The sequence below is a fragment of the Ascidiella aspersa genome, chromosome 2 (assembly GCF_963924565.1).
Source record: "Ascidiella aspersa chromosome 2, kaAscAspe10.2, whole genome shotgun sequence".
Taxonomy (NCBI): Eukaryota; Metazoa; Chordata; class Ascidiacea; order Phlebobranchia; family Ascidiidae; genus Ascidiella; species Ascidiella aspersa.
In genome coordinates, this window is record NC_139448.1 from 10051134 (window position 1) to 10067765 (window position 16632).

Here is a 16632-nt window from a genome sequence, read left to right on the forward strand (position 1 = left end):
AGTACGAGCGGGGGTATGTTGCCATGACCCTCCCAAACTGCATTTTTTGCTGATGTTAACTACGCTAATCCAAACGAATCTAAGTTATGTTCAGAAATGTTTTATTATATTTTGACTAAATCGCTTTAGCTCAATGGAATTGTGCATCCCATCGCATCCTCTAAAATGAAAGTTTGGGCAACTTAAAGCTGTTTTTTCGCTTTGCGCGGATCGATAACATCTTTTTCATGTAGGGCTTTGTAGGCTATTGAAATTAACACCTCTCCAAATCTTAAACTTTAACAAAATAAATGAATATTTTGGTGTTCTTCAGGTTACTATTTATGATGTCACTTTTAGATGTAAGTTGCCACGTCACATTTGACGTAATTTTGTGACTTTGCGTTGTGACGTCATTCCTGAAAAAAATGTCATGACACCCCCAAACGAAAATCCTAGATCCGCCATCCGTGCCTGAATCCCATTTTAAAAAATTTAACGGCGACGAACGGTATTACAACCACTGTTCTGCTACGTGTAAACTTTTAAATCAGATTTTTTTCGTTTATTTAAATATACCATAATATATTGTGATTGGCTTAAAAATTGAAAATGAAAGATGTGAAGAAATCTATTATTTTACTGTCACACTCCGCAGGTTTTGTCTTGTGATCCGTAACTTTAAAAACATTACCAGCTGTTGACTCAAAACTAAACAAAAAATCCTACTAGAATGACAATAGTAGTACGTTAGGTCGTTAGTTACTTGTGGCCGAGTGTTTTAAATTAGGTTTTGATTGTAGAATGAAACATTAGCCGTAAAATTTGTCAATATCATTTCCTGAAATACCAAAACCAATGTCGTCAACTGATAATCAAGATTCATATGAAGACGACGACTTTTGTGACATTGGAGATTTTGCAGCTGGAAATCAAAATAATGTAATATTTCACTATGCGGAGAGTCAGGAATCTCCAACGCATCAAGTAATATTTTCGGAAGAATCCCTTAAGGAAGACATACAAAAGGTAAATAATGAGGATTTTTACACAACTAAAATTTGCAGAAATTATTGCACCAAAACTAGGTAACTGGGTTCAAGTTATTTCCCCCAAATTTGTGTTTGTTTCAGGTGTTATTAAATAACATTTTTCAGTTTTAAATAATTAGGGTTTTATCAAAATGCACTTAATTCCTTCTTTAATCAGCAGTTTAATCCCTTCTTTATTATTTCATAAAACAGTTTCAATGGTGTTTTTTTAAGTGTTCAACTTGAACTAATATAAATTTACTTCTTTTAAAAAGTGTTTAAAATTATAACAGTTTAAAAATTGTTTAAATTTATAAAATTATGCAAGATTAAGTGGTAAAATGTTTCAACTTTTATTATTAATTTTTCTAAAGGTTGATCAGCTCAGATCTGATGAAGTTCGTTGGTTTTATTTAAGCAGCAAAACAAAACAATGGAAGGCTTTCCAAGGTTTCGACTCACTGCAGATAGAAAAAGAGTGGAGAAAAACATCTACTGACACTGCCCATGAGAAAGTTTGTGTCAGAGGTGGCATGTTTGAGGTTAAAAAAATTAAATTTATATTACCTTACTCAGATATGTGTCTATTAGATCACTTGTATATCAATTTTACTCAAGTATAATTAATGTTATCATTTTCAGGTTGATGTTTCTTTAATGAAATGCTTTCCTGTATATTGGTCATCAGATGAAACATCTGTCAAAACCCCAAATTACACTGTGGACGTATTGAGAGGCACATGGTTTTTTGAAGTCAATTGGCAGCCACTGGACGAAGTTACTGCATCAAGACTGGAAAAGGAGCATTTGGCCAGATGGAGAGGTTACAATGTTGATCATATTAAGGTTTGAGTAATACAACTTCTTTGGTCAGTGGTTCTCAACCTTTTTTCTTTCGTGGCCCATTTTCGTTGCACAAAAATATTGTTTTATAAAACAACAAAAATATTGTTTTATAAAATAGGTTAGAACAAAAAACAGCAGAACAAATTCTAAAAAAATATTTATTCAGCTGTCCATCAGTGTGATCCTTGGTGCTGAACCATAAATTTGCATTCCTTCTCAATTCCTCCCTAAACCATTATTCCTTTAAAATTAAGTATAGTGACACAAATGAAACTAAATTTTTCAATAAATCCAGCTTTTTAAAATGGTCTGTGGCCCACCTCAAAATGTTTTAATGGCCCACTGGTTAAGAACTGCTGGGCTAAATACAGTAGTATTTCGATTGTGTTTTTTTGTAGTTGTTTTAAACTTACAGTTTGTTGTACTCTTCAAAAGGATTTTAAAATCTGAGTTTTGTTTATAGTATAGTGTTATTTTTAAACACTAATTTTCTAACATAAAATAATGTACCAAAAAATGCCCCATGGAGTATCACAAACTATTCTAAGGTCATAAAAAAATTACAGTTTGAGTTTAAATAGCAGATAATTGATATTATAATCACTTTAGTTAAGCAATATTTCGAAAGAAAAACTTGTAACGCTCATAACCCCCTAAAGGCCACCCCTTCGCCTCATAGGGTTGTCGGGTGCTGGTTAAAATATCCTAGTCTACATTGTGATTTTGTGCAACTAGTCTTTTTTGTTGTCCTTAATCCTTTACTTTATTTTTTTAAGGAATTGATGAACAACAAGGTAATGCACTCTGTCCAGTTGGATGGCAGTCATGTAGAATGGAACAGTGTTACCGACATCTTGTTTTACAAGGACGCGACTGCACACAGGGCATTGAGAAACATTGTGCAGAAATTTGGTGTCTCTAAGGTCAGTACCGATTGGCGGGACAGTAGCATTTCATGTATTATATGAACGTAGCTGGCCTTTTTTTAAAAGAACACTTAAAAATTCCATATATGTAACAATCAATGGTCTTTTATGAAGCAAACAAAAGTTGCAGTTTATGCACTTACATTCAACCTAATAAAATTATACTATAATAAATGCTTGAACAAATGTATGCAAGTAAGCAATAATTTGTCTTAAATAAAAGGATGTGTGACATAAACTAACAGTTTTTTTGTTTAACTGTTAAAATTTATCAGCTCCTTACACAGGAAAACTCTCAGTCGTGTTTATTAAAACATGGCAGTAGTATTATTGTTCCTACTTTTAGGCTCAGACAAGGTGACAGCCAACTAAAACATTTTTTTATCATTTTGTTATAATTATTTATTTCTTACTTGCAGGCAACCAGTAGTGGATACCGCTTGCAACGTGGTTATAAAGAAGATGCCATGATTGAAGATATTTTTCCTCCTATTGACAATATTGTTTTTGTTATTCATGGAGTTGGTGCCAAATCGGACAGGTATTGTTTCCTCATGCCAAACACAAACTCTAGTTATAGAAATGAAATGCAGATTGTAAGTTGTTGGGGTAAATATTATTTTGCTGAAACTTAATTTGTGCCTTGAAAGCTTAAAATGAAATTTAAAGGGCATCCATGTAAAATCAATGTTTAGAAATTATGTACAGTTGTACTTTATGCACTATAGATTTCTATCATAACAGGAAATCTTCATAAGTCGTGCAATAGAGAACCAGAAGTTTAGGATTTAGTATCTTAAAAAACTTTCACTTTTTTTTTGTACCGTTGAGTAAAAGTTTCAAGGAATTTTTTAATGGCTTTAAGATTTTGTAGCATAAACGTTTAATACATATATATATATTTTTCTCAACTGTACACTAATCAATGCACTTTGTCAACGGAGTTTTTGTACAATCTACAGGTGTAAGATTGTTCGTAACACCGGAAGCTTTCGATCTGCATGCCACCAGTTGGAACACAAGCATTTCAGTGGAAGAACCGAGTTCATTCCAGTTGAATGGAGATCTGAACTTAAACTTGATGGCGATATGATGGAGCACATTACCCCTAAGAAGGTGTGTGGACAGAGTATTAACGCTAATTATATAAAAATGTCAATGTATTTCTTCCTTTAATATCAATTTTGTCAATATATTTAAAAAAACAACAGTATTTTTGCACAAAAACAAAGTTATTTTAGATTTGATTTAATCTTAGTTTGATTGTTGTAGTATTTTTTCTGTTTGATTTTTGAAAAATTGATGCATAAACTTAGTTCCTCCTATAGTAATGTTGTACCCTGATAATTAATCTCCTCTTCTGGTTTGGCTTCAGAATATTTATTACTTCTACCTGGAATTTTCTTTTCATTTAAGTTTTATGACTGCTTCAGTTTGTCACAATAAGAGTTGAGTAATTGCTTTCGGTGTCATGCTTTCAGTTCAAATAATTAATCTGCCGACCTCTCTCTATACTGTCCTAATATGCCTTTAATTGTTTTATGGTACAAGAAGTCAAATCCTTATTAAAAGTTGCAATTTCATTGTAGGGTCAAGGAATGAGAAAGTTTGTGAATAACACAGCCATGGACATTTTGTACTACACTAGTCCTTTATTTCGTACGGAAATCATTAACGGTCTTCGGTCCAGACTGAACAAGCTCTTTGCCATGTTTTCTTGCCGCAACAAATCCTTTAATGGAAAGGTAGGATGTGGGTAAAGGTGGGATATTTATAATGTGAATATCCTGGAATTAACATTGACTAAATTTGCCTTAATAACATAATGTATCTCATTTAATAGCTTTTGGGATACCTCTTGTACAGCCAGAATAGACATGTTAGAAAACTAACTCTAAAATACTAAATAGGAAAGGTAATCCGTTTAAAATAACGATTAACTATTTTGCTGCACAGTTAATGTCAGTTTCTTATATAAGCAGAATCTAACATAATTTATCCTGCTTTTGCTTCTTTTAATAAATATGCACTAGTTAAAACGACTTGATTTTTTGTTGCAGATTGTCGTTTTTGCCCATTCTTTGGGTTCGGTTTTGTTTTTTGATATCCTCACTAACTATGTACCATCCGGACATGAAGCGCTTCCCTCCTCGAATGATACGGTAAATACTAGGTGTATGCGTTAAAAAAATATTTAGGATATCAGTTTTATTGAAAATATATTTACTTACCTGATAAAAAAAAAATTACCAAAATTTAAAAAACTCTTCTCATACAGGGGTTTGTGCACAACAAATAAAAAAAATAGAAAATATATATTTTTTCGTTTGTTAAAAAGTATGTATTTCAATTAAACATTGTTTTTAAAGTGTCAATAACATACACAAGAGATGCTTAGGTTCGTGGTCAAAACCGGTGACTAAATATTTTTGTTGCTGTGACCCGGTTCTGTTTTCAAACTTGATCGATTCTTTGCAGCATCCAGTCAAGCCCAAGCTTGTTTTCAAGCCGGACATGCTATTTTGCGTCGGCTCGCCGCTCGGAATGTTTCTCTGCCTGCGAGGGTTTCGACCTGGAGTCTTTTCGGACGACGATCGAAAATACATCGTGCCCGCCTCGGTTTGCAGGTTAACAAAACAAAATTTCCGAGAAATTGTTTTTGTGCTTCCGTAAAGAAGCGTTGTACGAACGTCACTTTTTTTCTCGATTTTTTTGATTTGGTAGAAGTCCGTTAAGTGCGGTAAAAATGTAAGTTTTGATTTTGTGTGCTTAACAAACTCGAGATTATTTGATTATCGCGTTGCTTTAATTGCTACTTTTGATCAGGTTTTTAATAATACGAAAGTAAGTATTTTATCAAAATTTTAAGTTTTTATACATTTTTACTGCTTTAACGGTGTTGGCATTGAATTAAAATTTTCACTTGCCCGGGACAAAATATTACTCGCCAAAAAAATGTCACCACGCCGTCTTCGAATTTTCGTCCTTCGTGATCTTCACTATTTATTTAATCTGTATTTGTATTTCAATTGATTGACATAGTTCTCGCGTGGTCGGCCTTGATTGTTTTTTACACAATTCAAGACTCGTGCGTAGGACTTATATGTTTTTGTATAGTTTGCAAGCTTGTATCGTTCGCGATTTACGCGATAATTAGCATTCCGTTTTGGGCGTTTAGCATAACTGGCCGCACATCAAGAAACTTAGTCCAGTAGGTCTGAAAACCACAGCAGATTTTCGCTAAGAGGCACTACTATTACGATGACTCAAATCCCAAATTTGGTTTTACAGAAGGATTTACAACATTTATCACCCCGCCGACCCCGTGGCCTACAGGGTGGAGCCTGTCTTCTGTAAAAGCTACGCCGAAATTTTACCCTTTCAGGTATTTATGGAAAACGCTAGCGAACTTCATTGCATTTGCTCTATTTAATTATTAAAATATCTTATTTTAGCAAATTTTTAGCATTTTCTGGCACTTGTTTTTGGTATTGTCTGGCACATACGTGTACCTTGGTCATTTTGTTGTTAACGCCTTGTTTTTATCTAATTCTAAATCCGTCTGGAAATTTAAGTTATTATTTCCGAGGCTATACTGTGATTTAGCAATATAGAGCCCGTATATGCATAAACGATTTAAGTGTTACGCACTACGAGACGCAACGCCACAATCAAGTTTTGTTACTTAGAATTTCATACCGAATGATGTGCATGATTAGCTTAAAAGTATTAGTTTTGGCGACTTGTTGGGATAAACCAATAAGCCTAAATCTATAGAATGTAAAGGATAATCTAGTTTCAACTGCCTTTAAGGCGCAATGAAAAAAACGGGATAATTCCTTTTAAATAAAAATCACCAAATATTTACTAAAACTGTGCCGTTGTTCAAAAGATGAATCTTAAAATGCGTTTAAACATGTCATGATGTTATCCTGAACCAGTAGCTCCTCAAACTACAACCCGTGGGATTAATTATTCCATCCTGGAAATATTGCCTCAAATTACTAAAAAACGGTTATTAGTAAATTATAGTAAAACTTTTGTTCACAAAAAAAAATATATTTTGTAGACTATATGAAAAACGCAAATCTAATAGTGAAAAAAATACATTGAGTCGTATCCATGAAGCTTAACGTTTTTGCTAAATATTTTGTTTTCTTTTATATTGATAACAAGAAAAAATTCGACACAATTTTCAATGGGATCCGCTATCGTCCAATGCCCCCCAAATAAAAAGATAGAACAATTTTTTTTTTAGTTGTGGCATTAAAATCCGTAAATTTTAACCCAAGTACCCAACCACTTTCTCACTTACGTCATCACTTACGTCACTGCTTTCTAGATCAGCTCGGTGACCGCCCTCACCAAGGCGCCGCGGCCCGCGTCACCGTCGCCCACTCGCGCGCCAAAAGTGACGTCACACGGTGAGAATGACGAAACAGTGGTGGATCATCAATCAGACGCGAGCAACCCGAGTTCGCCTGAAATCCACAGGTCGTCTTCTTACTTGAGGTACCGATGTAATATTGACGTGGTTACTTAAATAAGGGGCGTGGCTGGAACCCAGTGGGGGCGTGGCATCGCGGCAAATGCTGATGTTAATCGACTACAAAACATCTTACCTTAAACAAGAACATTTTTTAAAAGTTTTACGGGCGAGTTCAGAAAAAAAGGGCAAAACAAATTTGGTCAAGCTTGTTAGTTTTTGTTTGGAATACGAGAAAATTGAGTGACTATATCAGGTCACTTTTCAAAAGATTTGTTTCAAGAAAAAAACAACTTTTTAGTTTTTAGAAAACCTGATAAGACACTCGTTTTTCGTTTTCGGTTTAAAATTACCCCGAATTCCAGGTAAAATACGTTTACCGTTTTGCGAGCTCTTACATTTTTTTTTCGTAACGCGTGACAGCATAAAGTTTGTTGAAAAAAATATACAAATATCAATTCTAAATGAAGATTCAAATAAGATCACAAAAAACAACGACAAACATTTGTTTTTCAACATTCGTTTAACAGCAATTATGACTCTTTTCGGTTTTAAAAGCAAAAAATTGCCATTCACAAAAAATTACCCGAAAGTGAAAAAAAACATGACTCTATATTTTTCCAGATCGGTCTCGGACGCTGTAACGGGCAGCGCCGTTCGACTTGGCCGCGGACTCTGGAGCAAAGCTCGTGGAAGCTCGCCCGAAGCCCCCCAGCCCCCTACCGAGCCCCCCTCATCGTCGTCGGTCACCCCCGAGCGGCGTGACGTCATCGTTGACGTGGAACTGGATGAGCGGATCGACTACGAGTTGCCGGAGGGTTTTACCGAGAGGAAGCTGGGCTACGCCTCTTTTACGTCACACACCTCCTATTGGACCAATCAGGACCTCGGGATGTTCCTTCTCACCAAATTGCACGGAGACTTGGACGCCGTCGACAAGAAGGCCGTTGGATCGTCGTAAATCAAAGGAACCTGTTTTTTTTTCTCCACATCAACTGTGCAGAGCGCCGTAGTAATGAGAGAAGCTGCCTTAAAAAATTACCGACCCGTTCCCACCAATCTACTTCACGAAAATTTTTTTTTTTATTTTATTGAATTGGCGTCGGTCGCTTAAAATAACGACTGGAAACCTCTTTCTTTCTCACCAAGCTACATTCAAAAGAAATGTGGTGCCTCTTCTTTCGAAACAAACGAAATGACGCTGTTGACAAGCAAATCGTAATCGCCTTAAAATAACGACTGAAGCTTACTTTTCTCGAAATTGTACGGAGTTGTATGCTACGTCATCCGTAACAGACCAAATCCGCAAAGTGTTCCGTGGTCATTTGATCAACGGCCGTTACATCGACCACGATTAGTATGTCCCTTTTATTTTTTATTTTTGAGAGACTTAAGGGACCTCAGATTTCTAAATTGTATTTGAAAAGGTTTTTTGTTTACCTGCAGACCTAGTGCTCATGCTACACTTTCGTACAGTAATGCCCAGTTTTAGCAATATATAAAATTTTTCAATGTCACTAGATGGAGTCAATATCCTGTTGAAATGTGCAATATTCAATTTAGGGCTTGATATGCCAATTTACCTCCAAGTAAATCAAAAGAAACTATAGATAATATACAATGATTAAAGTGGCATGTCGATTAGTTAACACAACGCGGTATGTCTGTTTTCAAGGTGATTTGCCAACAGTTTTCTGTCGAAATTGCGCCATACTACTCCCTAATCCTGCATCTTTACTCTGCTACGTGATTAAAGCGGTAAACCGTCTTTTTTAATTTCTGTATGGGTGCAGCGCCATTTCTTGTCACAAACAACTTGTCTTTTTGGACTTTGTAATCTCCGTTCATCGTTATTTAGAGTTCCGGCTATTGGTTTTGGTTCAGATCCTAGGTCTAGGACAGTGGTTCCGAACCCTGTATGGGCTGTTGCCTCCCTTTCATGGACTCCTAACAGCAGTCTAACACTTTGTGTCCTCCATATTCACGTTCCGCATAAATATCTCACGGTGTAACATTGACGGTCTCCGAAGTCATAACTAAAACTACAAATTGAAGTGCATCTGGGTGGTAGTTATAGTATTATATGCTTGTGGCGCCTCAAAGACTGTTCTGTGTCCCCCAGAGGGGCGAGGAGCACCTTTAAGAAACCCTGGTTAACGGTGAACGTCGGCCGTATAGTTAAAGTAGTCTTCGATGAAGTATATCACACGACTTCCATTTTTAACTTGATATATGCGAAGCGCCTAGCTGCATGTTTATTCCTGTGATTGTCGTCGGTGCGATGTTACCTTTCTTTGTGTACTGTGAGCTTACACGTTCAAACATTTTCACCACGCATCTAATGACTTCAGTCGTCTGCAGTGCATTCCAAAAAAGCGCTTTTTGTCAGCATCCGTCGCCTTGTGTAGTTTTAGCATGGTATACGGGACAAACTTTTCTGATTTTAGTTAATTTAAAAACCTATCGGCAAATTTCGCAACCGAATGCAAAAGCTCAAATTTCGCAACCGAAATGCAAAAGCTGTACCAAAATTGTTTTTTCAGTCGTTTTTTACAAATCTGTATAGATTTTAGTGTGTCCGTCTTGAGTTCTTTTGTTCAAAGCTGGCAACCATGTTGATCAACTGTGAGTAAATATTTTGCGCCTAGCAAAAAAGTATTAGTGACAAAGTTTTTATTTCCGTGAGTAATACAGATATTTACGTTGCTCTTTTACTGTGTTTAACGCACTGTTACTGATTTCTGTCGTAAAATAGTCCAATATATCGCAACCAAAAATATATTTGCGCACGTAAAATATTCAAAATGTCCACAAGTGTGAAATTTCGTTGTGTTTTGTCAAATTATCGTACATATTGCGACTTTGCGATTTTTAGTTACCTTTCTTTTTGCGTGTTGTACACAAAAAGCGGGAAAAAGATACCTGTGACAAAATGCATTGCTTAATCTTAAAGCCAAACTTCTTAAAGTGTTATTCCTGCTACTTTGCTATCTTGAGTAACTCATCGTTTTGCGTCAATTCGCAGAACTCGTCGTTATCTGTTTACTGCTGCTTGAAAACGACAATAACTTAAACGGCCGGTCCCTCGAGTGTTTAACGTTAGAGCTAAAACGTCTTGTGTGGCCACTTCAAAGTAGCCGGAACCTTTTTTCCGCCTTATTTTCGTGCCATTCTCGCCTTTCGACTGTAAGAAAAATAATGCCGACTACTTTCAAACCGGCCACGTTATTTGGCCACAGGGGTAAAAAGGGTGCCGGCCTATTTTTTTTCAAAGTGGCCTTGTAACCTGGCCAGGCGTGTTCGTCGTATTACCGCCTCCCAAGTGGCTAAGTTCTGCGAACTGATATGAGGGAGGTTCGCTTTTCTGCCGCAAAAAAAACTTAAACACACTTGTCGCATATTGAGTGGGCACAAGGCGTCCGCGGTTTCTCTTTTTCGCCTTCCCCGTTTGTTGCAAAAAAACGTACTTGCCTTTCTTACCTATATGTATGCTTTCATTCGTTTATATGAGAAAATACAGGAGTTGGTATTATATGCGTCGTATTTATTCATGTGCGGGGGTGGGAAATAAAGAACGTGTCTGATTTTAAAGGTAAAATGTTAAAAACAATGAAGATGAGATAAACAACTTACAAAGATAAAACCTCCACCGGTATCTGTGTGTCCATCATTCTTTAAAGATCACTCGCCTAAAAGAACAGAATTTGCTTTTATTTTCTCTATAGAATTAAACAAAACAATGCCTCAATTGCTGAACAAGTACACCGAAAAGTAAATGATACGGAAGCCGTATTTTTTGGTCAAAAAGCAGCTTCCGAAGGGCTAGATCACAGTTGTCATTAAACACGTATGTTTGTGTGTCTTTCATTCAGTTGTTGATAGGTGTTTCGAATATTTGTTACAGGGATAAGCGAAACACAGGGTCTCTTAAAAACAAAGCTATTTTACACAATAAAAAAGCACGATTGAGTTTTCATAAACGTAAGTAATGTTGTCCTGCCATCAAACCATCCTTGTTTCATCGTTGTGAAACTTCGCTTGAATTTAGATTGATTTGCTGGCGTTAAGTTCGTAAAACTATTGCTACATGTGAGGGCAGAGCTAGGTCAAGTTTCAACAGCACACAAAACGTTTTTTCGGGGGAAATTTTGGACGTAGCCAGTTCACGATAGGCTTACAACGTTTGAAAGCTGGCTCTGTTCTTGACAATTCTGACTCCTGTTTTGCTAAATGTTAGTTTCCTTCCTTTATAAATATGACGCAAGTGGAGCATGTGCGACGGTGATTTTGTGTAATTGCTAATATCGGAGTTGAAACATTTAACCACATCCCGGCTTTCAATCACCTAAAAAATTACTTCGTTTTCATTTCACTTCGACCACAATACGCGTTCCAAGTCCTGGACGACCGGCGTCTCGTCAAAATAAACACATCGCATTAGTGGCTGACGAATTGCCGACAGCATTAAATTTCTGAAGCAATCGCTCCTTGGCAAGAATCGTAATGCGGTGTTTTCGCTTTTAACGCTGATGGCCTCCGGGTCAGAAACTTACCGGCGCTCGGAGCGGTCGCTCTGGTCCGCTAATCACCGGCCTCTGTTGTATTAACACCGACGCGCCAAGTGCCTCTCGGCTGTTTATGGCGTTTGATTTTAACCGGTCGGCGCGAAAAGTTCTCTGGTATTGCATGCAGTCGGTCGGCTTCTTAACGAATCCCGCATTCTGTCGCAGTGAGAGTTGCTTGCAAACTAAATGCAGAGAAACTTGTAAGCTGTGCATGCTAACTTAAAGCTATAGGCCTATGTTTCTCATATTCTTATTGCAAACGTCGAAAGCATAACTCGTGCGTTAAATAAAACGACTTTAAACTGTTTGCAGTGAGAATGACCGATATTATCGGATCGGAGGCAACATGGGATGCCAAGAGGCAGTATGAGTATTCGTGCGACTTTAAGGTGGTATTGGAATGACGAAAGATTAATTTGTGCATTTATGTTTTAGACACAACGCGAAAATAAAGAATGCATAGGCAGCGATTGCAAATCAGCTTTTCAACCTTAATTGAAGCAAATATTTTCTTCACAACCTAAAAACATACAATTGCGCCTATTAATTCCACCAATTTAGTTATTTTTTTATAACGCCTTTGGTATTGGATCAGACTGTTGTGCTTTTTGATAAAGTAATCGACCAACGGCGGGTATTAAATAAAAACGCAAAGTATAATTTATTTCTATTTCCGTGGCAGCAAAGCTGAAGCTAAGCGTAAGATAATGCTTAAGGAATTGCAATTGGCCAACAGCCTGTAGATCCTTCGGTAATATAGGCTATAGCCAAGGTTGCTGCACGTAGGCAGGTGTTTTGCAGTGACCGAAACAATCAAAAATTCGGAATTCCCAGCGGTGATTAACACGCAGCTGAATTTGCTCACTCGAGACTTCTGTTTCTGGCTCCTGCCTCGCGAAATCTGCCGATTTCAACAGGTCGAAAGCGTAGAGCTCTATATTGCCCCAAGCTACTTGAGTTCTTCCTCCTGGCCAGTGAAGAACCATTGTTTACGCCTTGAGAAAGTCGCGCATATAAAGCACGGCACGTTCGCATTTAAGCTTGTAGGTCTCGACGTGTCGGGTCAGCATTGAGAGGTCATCAGGCCTTTTTGTAATGGCGCAGTGTCAGACGGTCCAGGTCAAATCAGTTGTCTCCCTATGCTTTGCTGTGCGCTGCAAACGCTGTTCTCGGCTAGCTTAAGTTTCAATTGTTACTGGCGCATTATATGAATGCAATACATTTGTTTTGAAGTGCAGTTTTTTGCGTGTAACATGAAATTATTTTATAATTTAAAGAACGAATGTTACCGTGGTTCAAGTTTTGAATTTCCCAAGTTAAATAGAAAAAAAGAAAACAAATTTAGGTGTGTTTCTTCCCTAATATTAAATTCTATGCCAGTCGTATTTTAAGCAATTGCTGCTAGTGCTAAGGTTTATTACTTTAATTTGTTAATATAAAACACGCCTTCACTAAGGAAAACAACATTTGGTTAAAAATAGACAAACAGGGAATTTCCCGTTTACAGTAGGCTAGTTGATTAAAAAGCAGTTTGCCAAGCAAAGTTTCAGTTCTGTCAGCTTCATTCTTCTCTCGGCCGCAACAGGGTGTTTTAATGTTGTTGGTTTAATTTATGTTAATTTGTTTTTCAGCGATAAACGATTAAAAATGATTTTACGTTTGTTTCAACTTCTGTTCGCCTGTGCATTCTTGGGAAATGCATTTGCAGAAAAGTAAGTGTAATATTTTGTTAAATTTTTGGCGCTATTTCACTATTGTACGTGAAAAGTTATGCAAAAAAAAAATAATAATAATAATACCGCTTACCACAACGCATATTGTTTGGGTTAGGGTGCGGGTTAGCGTTTGGGTAAAGGTGGGTCAAGTAATATTATGTTTATTATTCATAATAACTTGACCCACCCTCAACCAAACGCTAACCCGCACCCTAACCCAAACAATATGCGTTGTGGTATGCGGCATTTGAAGAAAATGTTTTTTTTATTAATTTTTACGTACAATAGTGAAAAAACGCCAAATTTTTATTTGCGTTCTGTTTGTTGTAACCATCCAATACATTAAACAAACGAAAGTAAAAGCGGTTTAGGTTTAGTGATACCATATCGTATCTAGTACAATTCCAGTAGTTGCACTCAAACAAAATTTATGGACTTTTAAAACATTACAATTAAAACGTGCATCTATACGAAAATAGCTTCGGTGTATAAGCTTGAATGTTTCATCTTTCAAGGTGTAATCTGTATTGTTGTTCTGGTTTAAAAACGGGGTGCTTGTTTAGATTTCTACAACAGTTTGTTTACAGTAATGAAATGAGTTGTCAAAATTTAATTTGCACGGAACAAATAAATATGGGAATAAAATAACAAAGAAGAAATAAATATAATAATAATACATGACCTACCAAAACCCAAACTTGCACTCCAACCAAAATAATGCAATATAATCCCCAGACGAAAATGTGGTTGGATTCTAGACCAGGGCCCAAATTTGTTGAATGTACAATATAATCAAAATGTATTTTTTTTCAGCAATTTATTGCTGTATTTTACTGGTTTTCTGCTTTGTGTTATGTTTCTGTCACTGTATTTGCAGTGCACTGAGCAACAGAACCCAAACAAATAAAAAAAATATTTATTCGATTGTGTTTTATTTGTTTTACAGTTTATACACAGTCTACATACCGAAAATCATCCGGCCTGGATTCAATGTTTCTTTTACCGCCACCATTCTTTCTGGAAACAATGTAAATATTACAGCACGATTGGTATCTGGAGATGGTGCTGCAGATTTGCAGAGCGTTACAACTGTCAACACTGGTAAATTGTTTTTGTTATTTATTAAGAAGCCAGTTGGTTAATTAAGATGCATGACGTTTTTGACATTTTAATTGATGTGTTGCAATTATAAAACAATCTTGTGCTTTTTACAGGTTCAAGTGAACGAATTACTCTTGGACAGGTAATTTAAAACTTGATTAACTTTCAGATTGAATTTCTAAAGTAAATTAAGTTTTATGTTAGAGAATAAAGCAATATTAAATAAAACTGCAAAGCTTGTAAATCTAGTTTGACATTAACAGTTGGCGTTTTGTGTTAAATTTTCTGTGGATCCACATTGCTATTTTGACTGGATCCAGTTTGCTTTATTATTAAGTAATACTTTAGTTGATTAGCAGAGATGTAGTTAAAGCTATTCAAAGATTACATTTAAATTTGTTTTTTCTTGATGGTATCCACATTACTGCTTTTCTTGCTTTTTTAGATACCACGCTCATACAGTGGCAGCCACAAGTTTAACTTTACCATTACTGGTGTGGATGAAGTTACTGGGGAAACATTGTTCACAAACTCAACCAATGATTTTACTTTTGCCTCAAAGGCACTTACCATCCTTATTCAGACCGATAAAGCCCTTTATCAGCCTGGACAATCCAGTATGTCTGTGTTCTTGTATCCATACATGACAAATACATGATTCAGTTTTTGTTTAAATTCCTTTATTTTTTCTTTACCACCATACTATTTAAAACTTACATTTTTAGTTAAATTCCGTGCCGTGGTCTTAAAGCCTGACCTTAAGCCACTCCAGGGCAATGTCCGGTATGAAGTGACTGACCCAAATAACAACATTGTTATGGCCCAAGACGCTGTCTTGTCACACGGAGTTGCCAACGATGAATTTCAATTAAACAAGGACTCTGTTAAAGGAAACTGGGAAATTTCATTTGAAGCTCTTGTGAGTTTTCCAACATCCAAACATTAAAAAAACCTCTTATAGAATGTATATTGAAGTGTAGTGCTTTACTGTTCCATTTACTAAGGTTTAATAAACTCTGAACAAATTAGGAGCGTTTTCATGGATTTTTTCAATATACTTTCCAGGGTTACAAAGAAAAGATGACAGTTGAGGTCAAACGCTACAAGCTTCCTAAATTTAAGGTTGAAGTGCAAGTTCCAACATTTATTTATCCCGAATCGCCTGGTATAACAATCAAACTTAAGGCAACGTGAGTTTTCTGTTTTCTTGTTCTTTTTTAAGGTTACTCCGCCGCTGTTGGCTCAGATCAATTAAGCTGGAAACTCAGTTAAAAACTATATGGCCTTAAAACTTCATTCGGTTTGAAATAAGAATGTTTATATAAGAGCCAAAGGTTAATGTTATTGTTAAACACAGCTAATCAATCCATTAGCTGCATGTTTTTATTTGAATTTTTACCTAATAAAAGCTTTTTACAGCTACACTTATGGAAAACCAGTTAAAGGAAAGGCATCCATTGAGACTCAACTTCAAAATACATGGGGAGGTCCCATCTTCTACTACCGGCCTTCTATTTTTGGACCCAATGCTCCCAAACAAGGTGTTATCACTAATACCTACAAGGTAATTATAAACCAATAAACCATATCATTTTCTTTCATTTGTATCGAATGAAGGACATTGTTTATTAGCACTTTAATTGGGAACATTATTTACCACTTACCTTAAAATCTAAAAGTAGTACTTTATTCCAGGTGTTCAACGGTGTTGAAACCGTATTTATTCCAATGGCTAACATAAGAACTTTGTTGGGTTGGGATGGCAACAGCAAAAAAAAGATTACCGTCACCGGAAGCGTCACCGATGGCCAAACTGACATAACCATTAATGAAACTGTTGAGATCAAAGTGGAAACGACCAACATCAAAGTCGAGGAGCTGTATAAGCCTAAAACCATTAAGCCTGGACTATCCTACACAGCCTATGTAAGTGTCATTGCCTTATTCTTGGAGTTAAAAAGTTAGCCGCTTGATTTTATTGCT

At 36.3% G+C, this 16632-nt stretch overlaps 2 protein-coding genes across 2 annotated transcripts in view; both read left to right on the plus strand.

Moving 5' to 3' along the window:
* The first annotated feature begins 733 nt into the window (after positions 1–733).
* Positions 734–10742, plus strand: LOC146163542 (phospholipase DDHD1-like). Its single transcript, XM_083381748.1, has 12 exons — positions 734–1008; positions 1385–1552; positions 1653–1856; positions 2633–2779; positions 3202–3323; positions 3745–3898; positions 4372–4527; positions 4843–4944; positions 5261–5409; positions 6074–6167; positions 7125–7294; positions 7893–10742. Exons 1-12 carry the CDS (start codon positions 838–840, stop codon positions 8227–8229), a joined length of 1974 nt encoding a protein of 657 aa, XP_083237874.1. The 5' UTR covers positions 734–837; the 3' UTR covers positions 8230–10742.
* Positions 10743–13418: 2676 nt separating this feature from the next.
* Positions 13419–16632, plus strand: part of LOC146163543 (CD109 antigen-like) — a 38404-nt gene continuing 35190 nt past the window's right edge. The window contains exons 1-8 of the mRNA XM_083380533.1: positions 13419–13545; positions 14495–14649; positions 14763–14791; positions 15095–15266; positions 15375–15568; positions 15715–15839; positions 16069–16213; positions 16345–16575. Of these exons, the coding sequence (XP_083236659.1) occupies positions 13481–13545; positions 14495–14649; positions 14763–14791; positions 15095–15266; positions 15375–15568; positions 15715–15839; positions 16069–16213; positions 16345–16575 (1116 nt within the window). The 5' untranslated portion in view covers positions 13419–13480. The remainder of the gene's footprint in view (positions 13546–14494; positions 14650–14762; positions 14792–15094; positions 15267–15374; positions 15569–15714; positions 15840–16068; positions 16214–16344; positions 16576–16632) is intronic.

Coding starts and splice junctions, on each gene's coding strand:
- LOC146163542 (XM_083381748.1), top strand. CDS start 838: ATGTCGTCAACTGATAATCAAGATTCATATGAAGACGACGACTTTTGT. Junction 4,528..4,842: donor ACAAATCCTTTAATGGAAAG/GTAGGATGTGGG, acceptor TTTTTGTTGCAG/ATTGTCGTTTTTGCCCATTC. Junction 6,168..7,124: donor CCGAAATTTTACCCTTTCAG/GTATTTATGGAA, acceptor ACTGCTTTCTAG/ATCAGCTCGGTGACCGCCCT.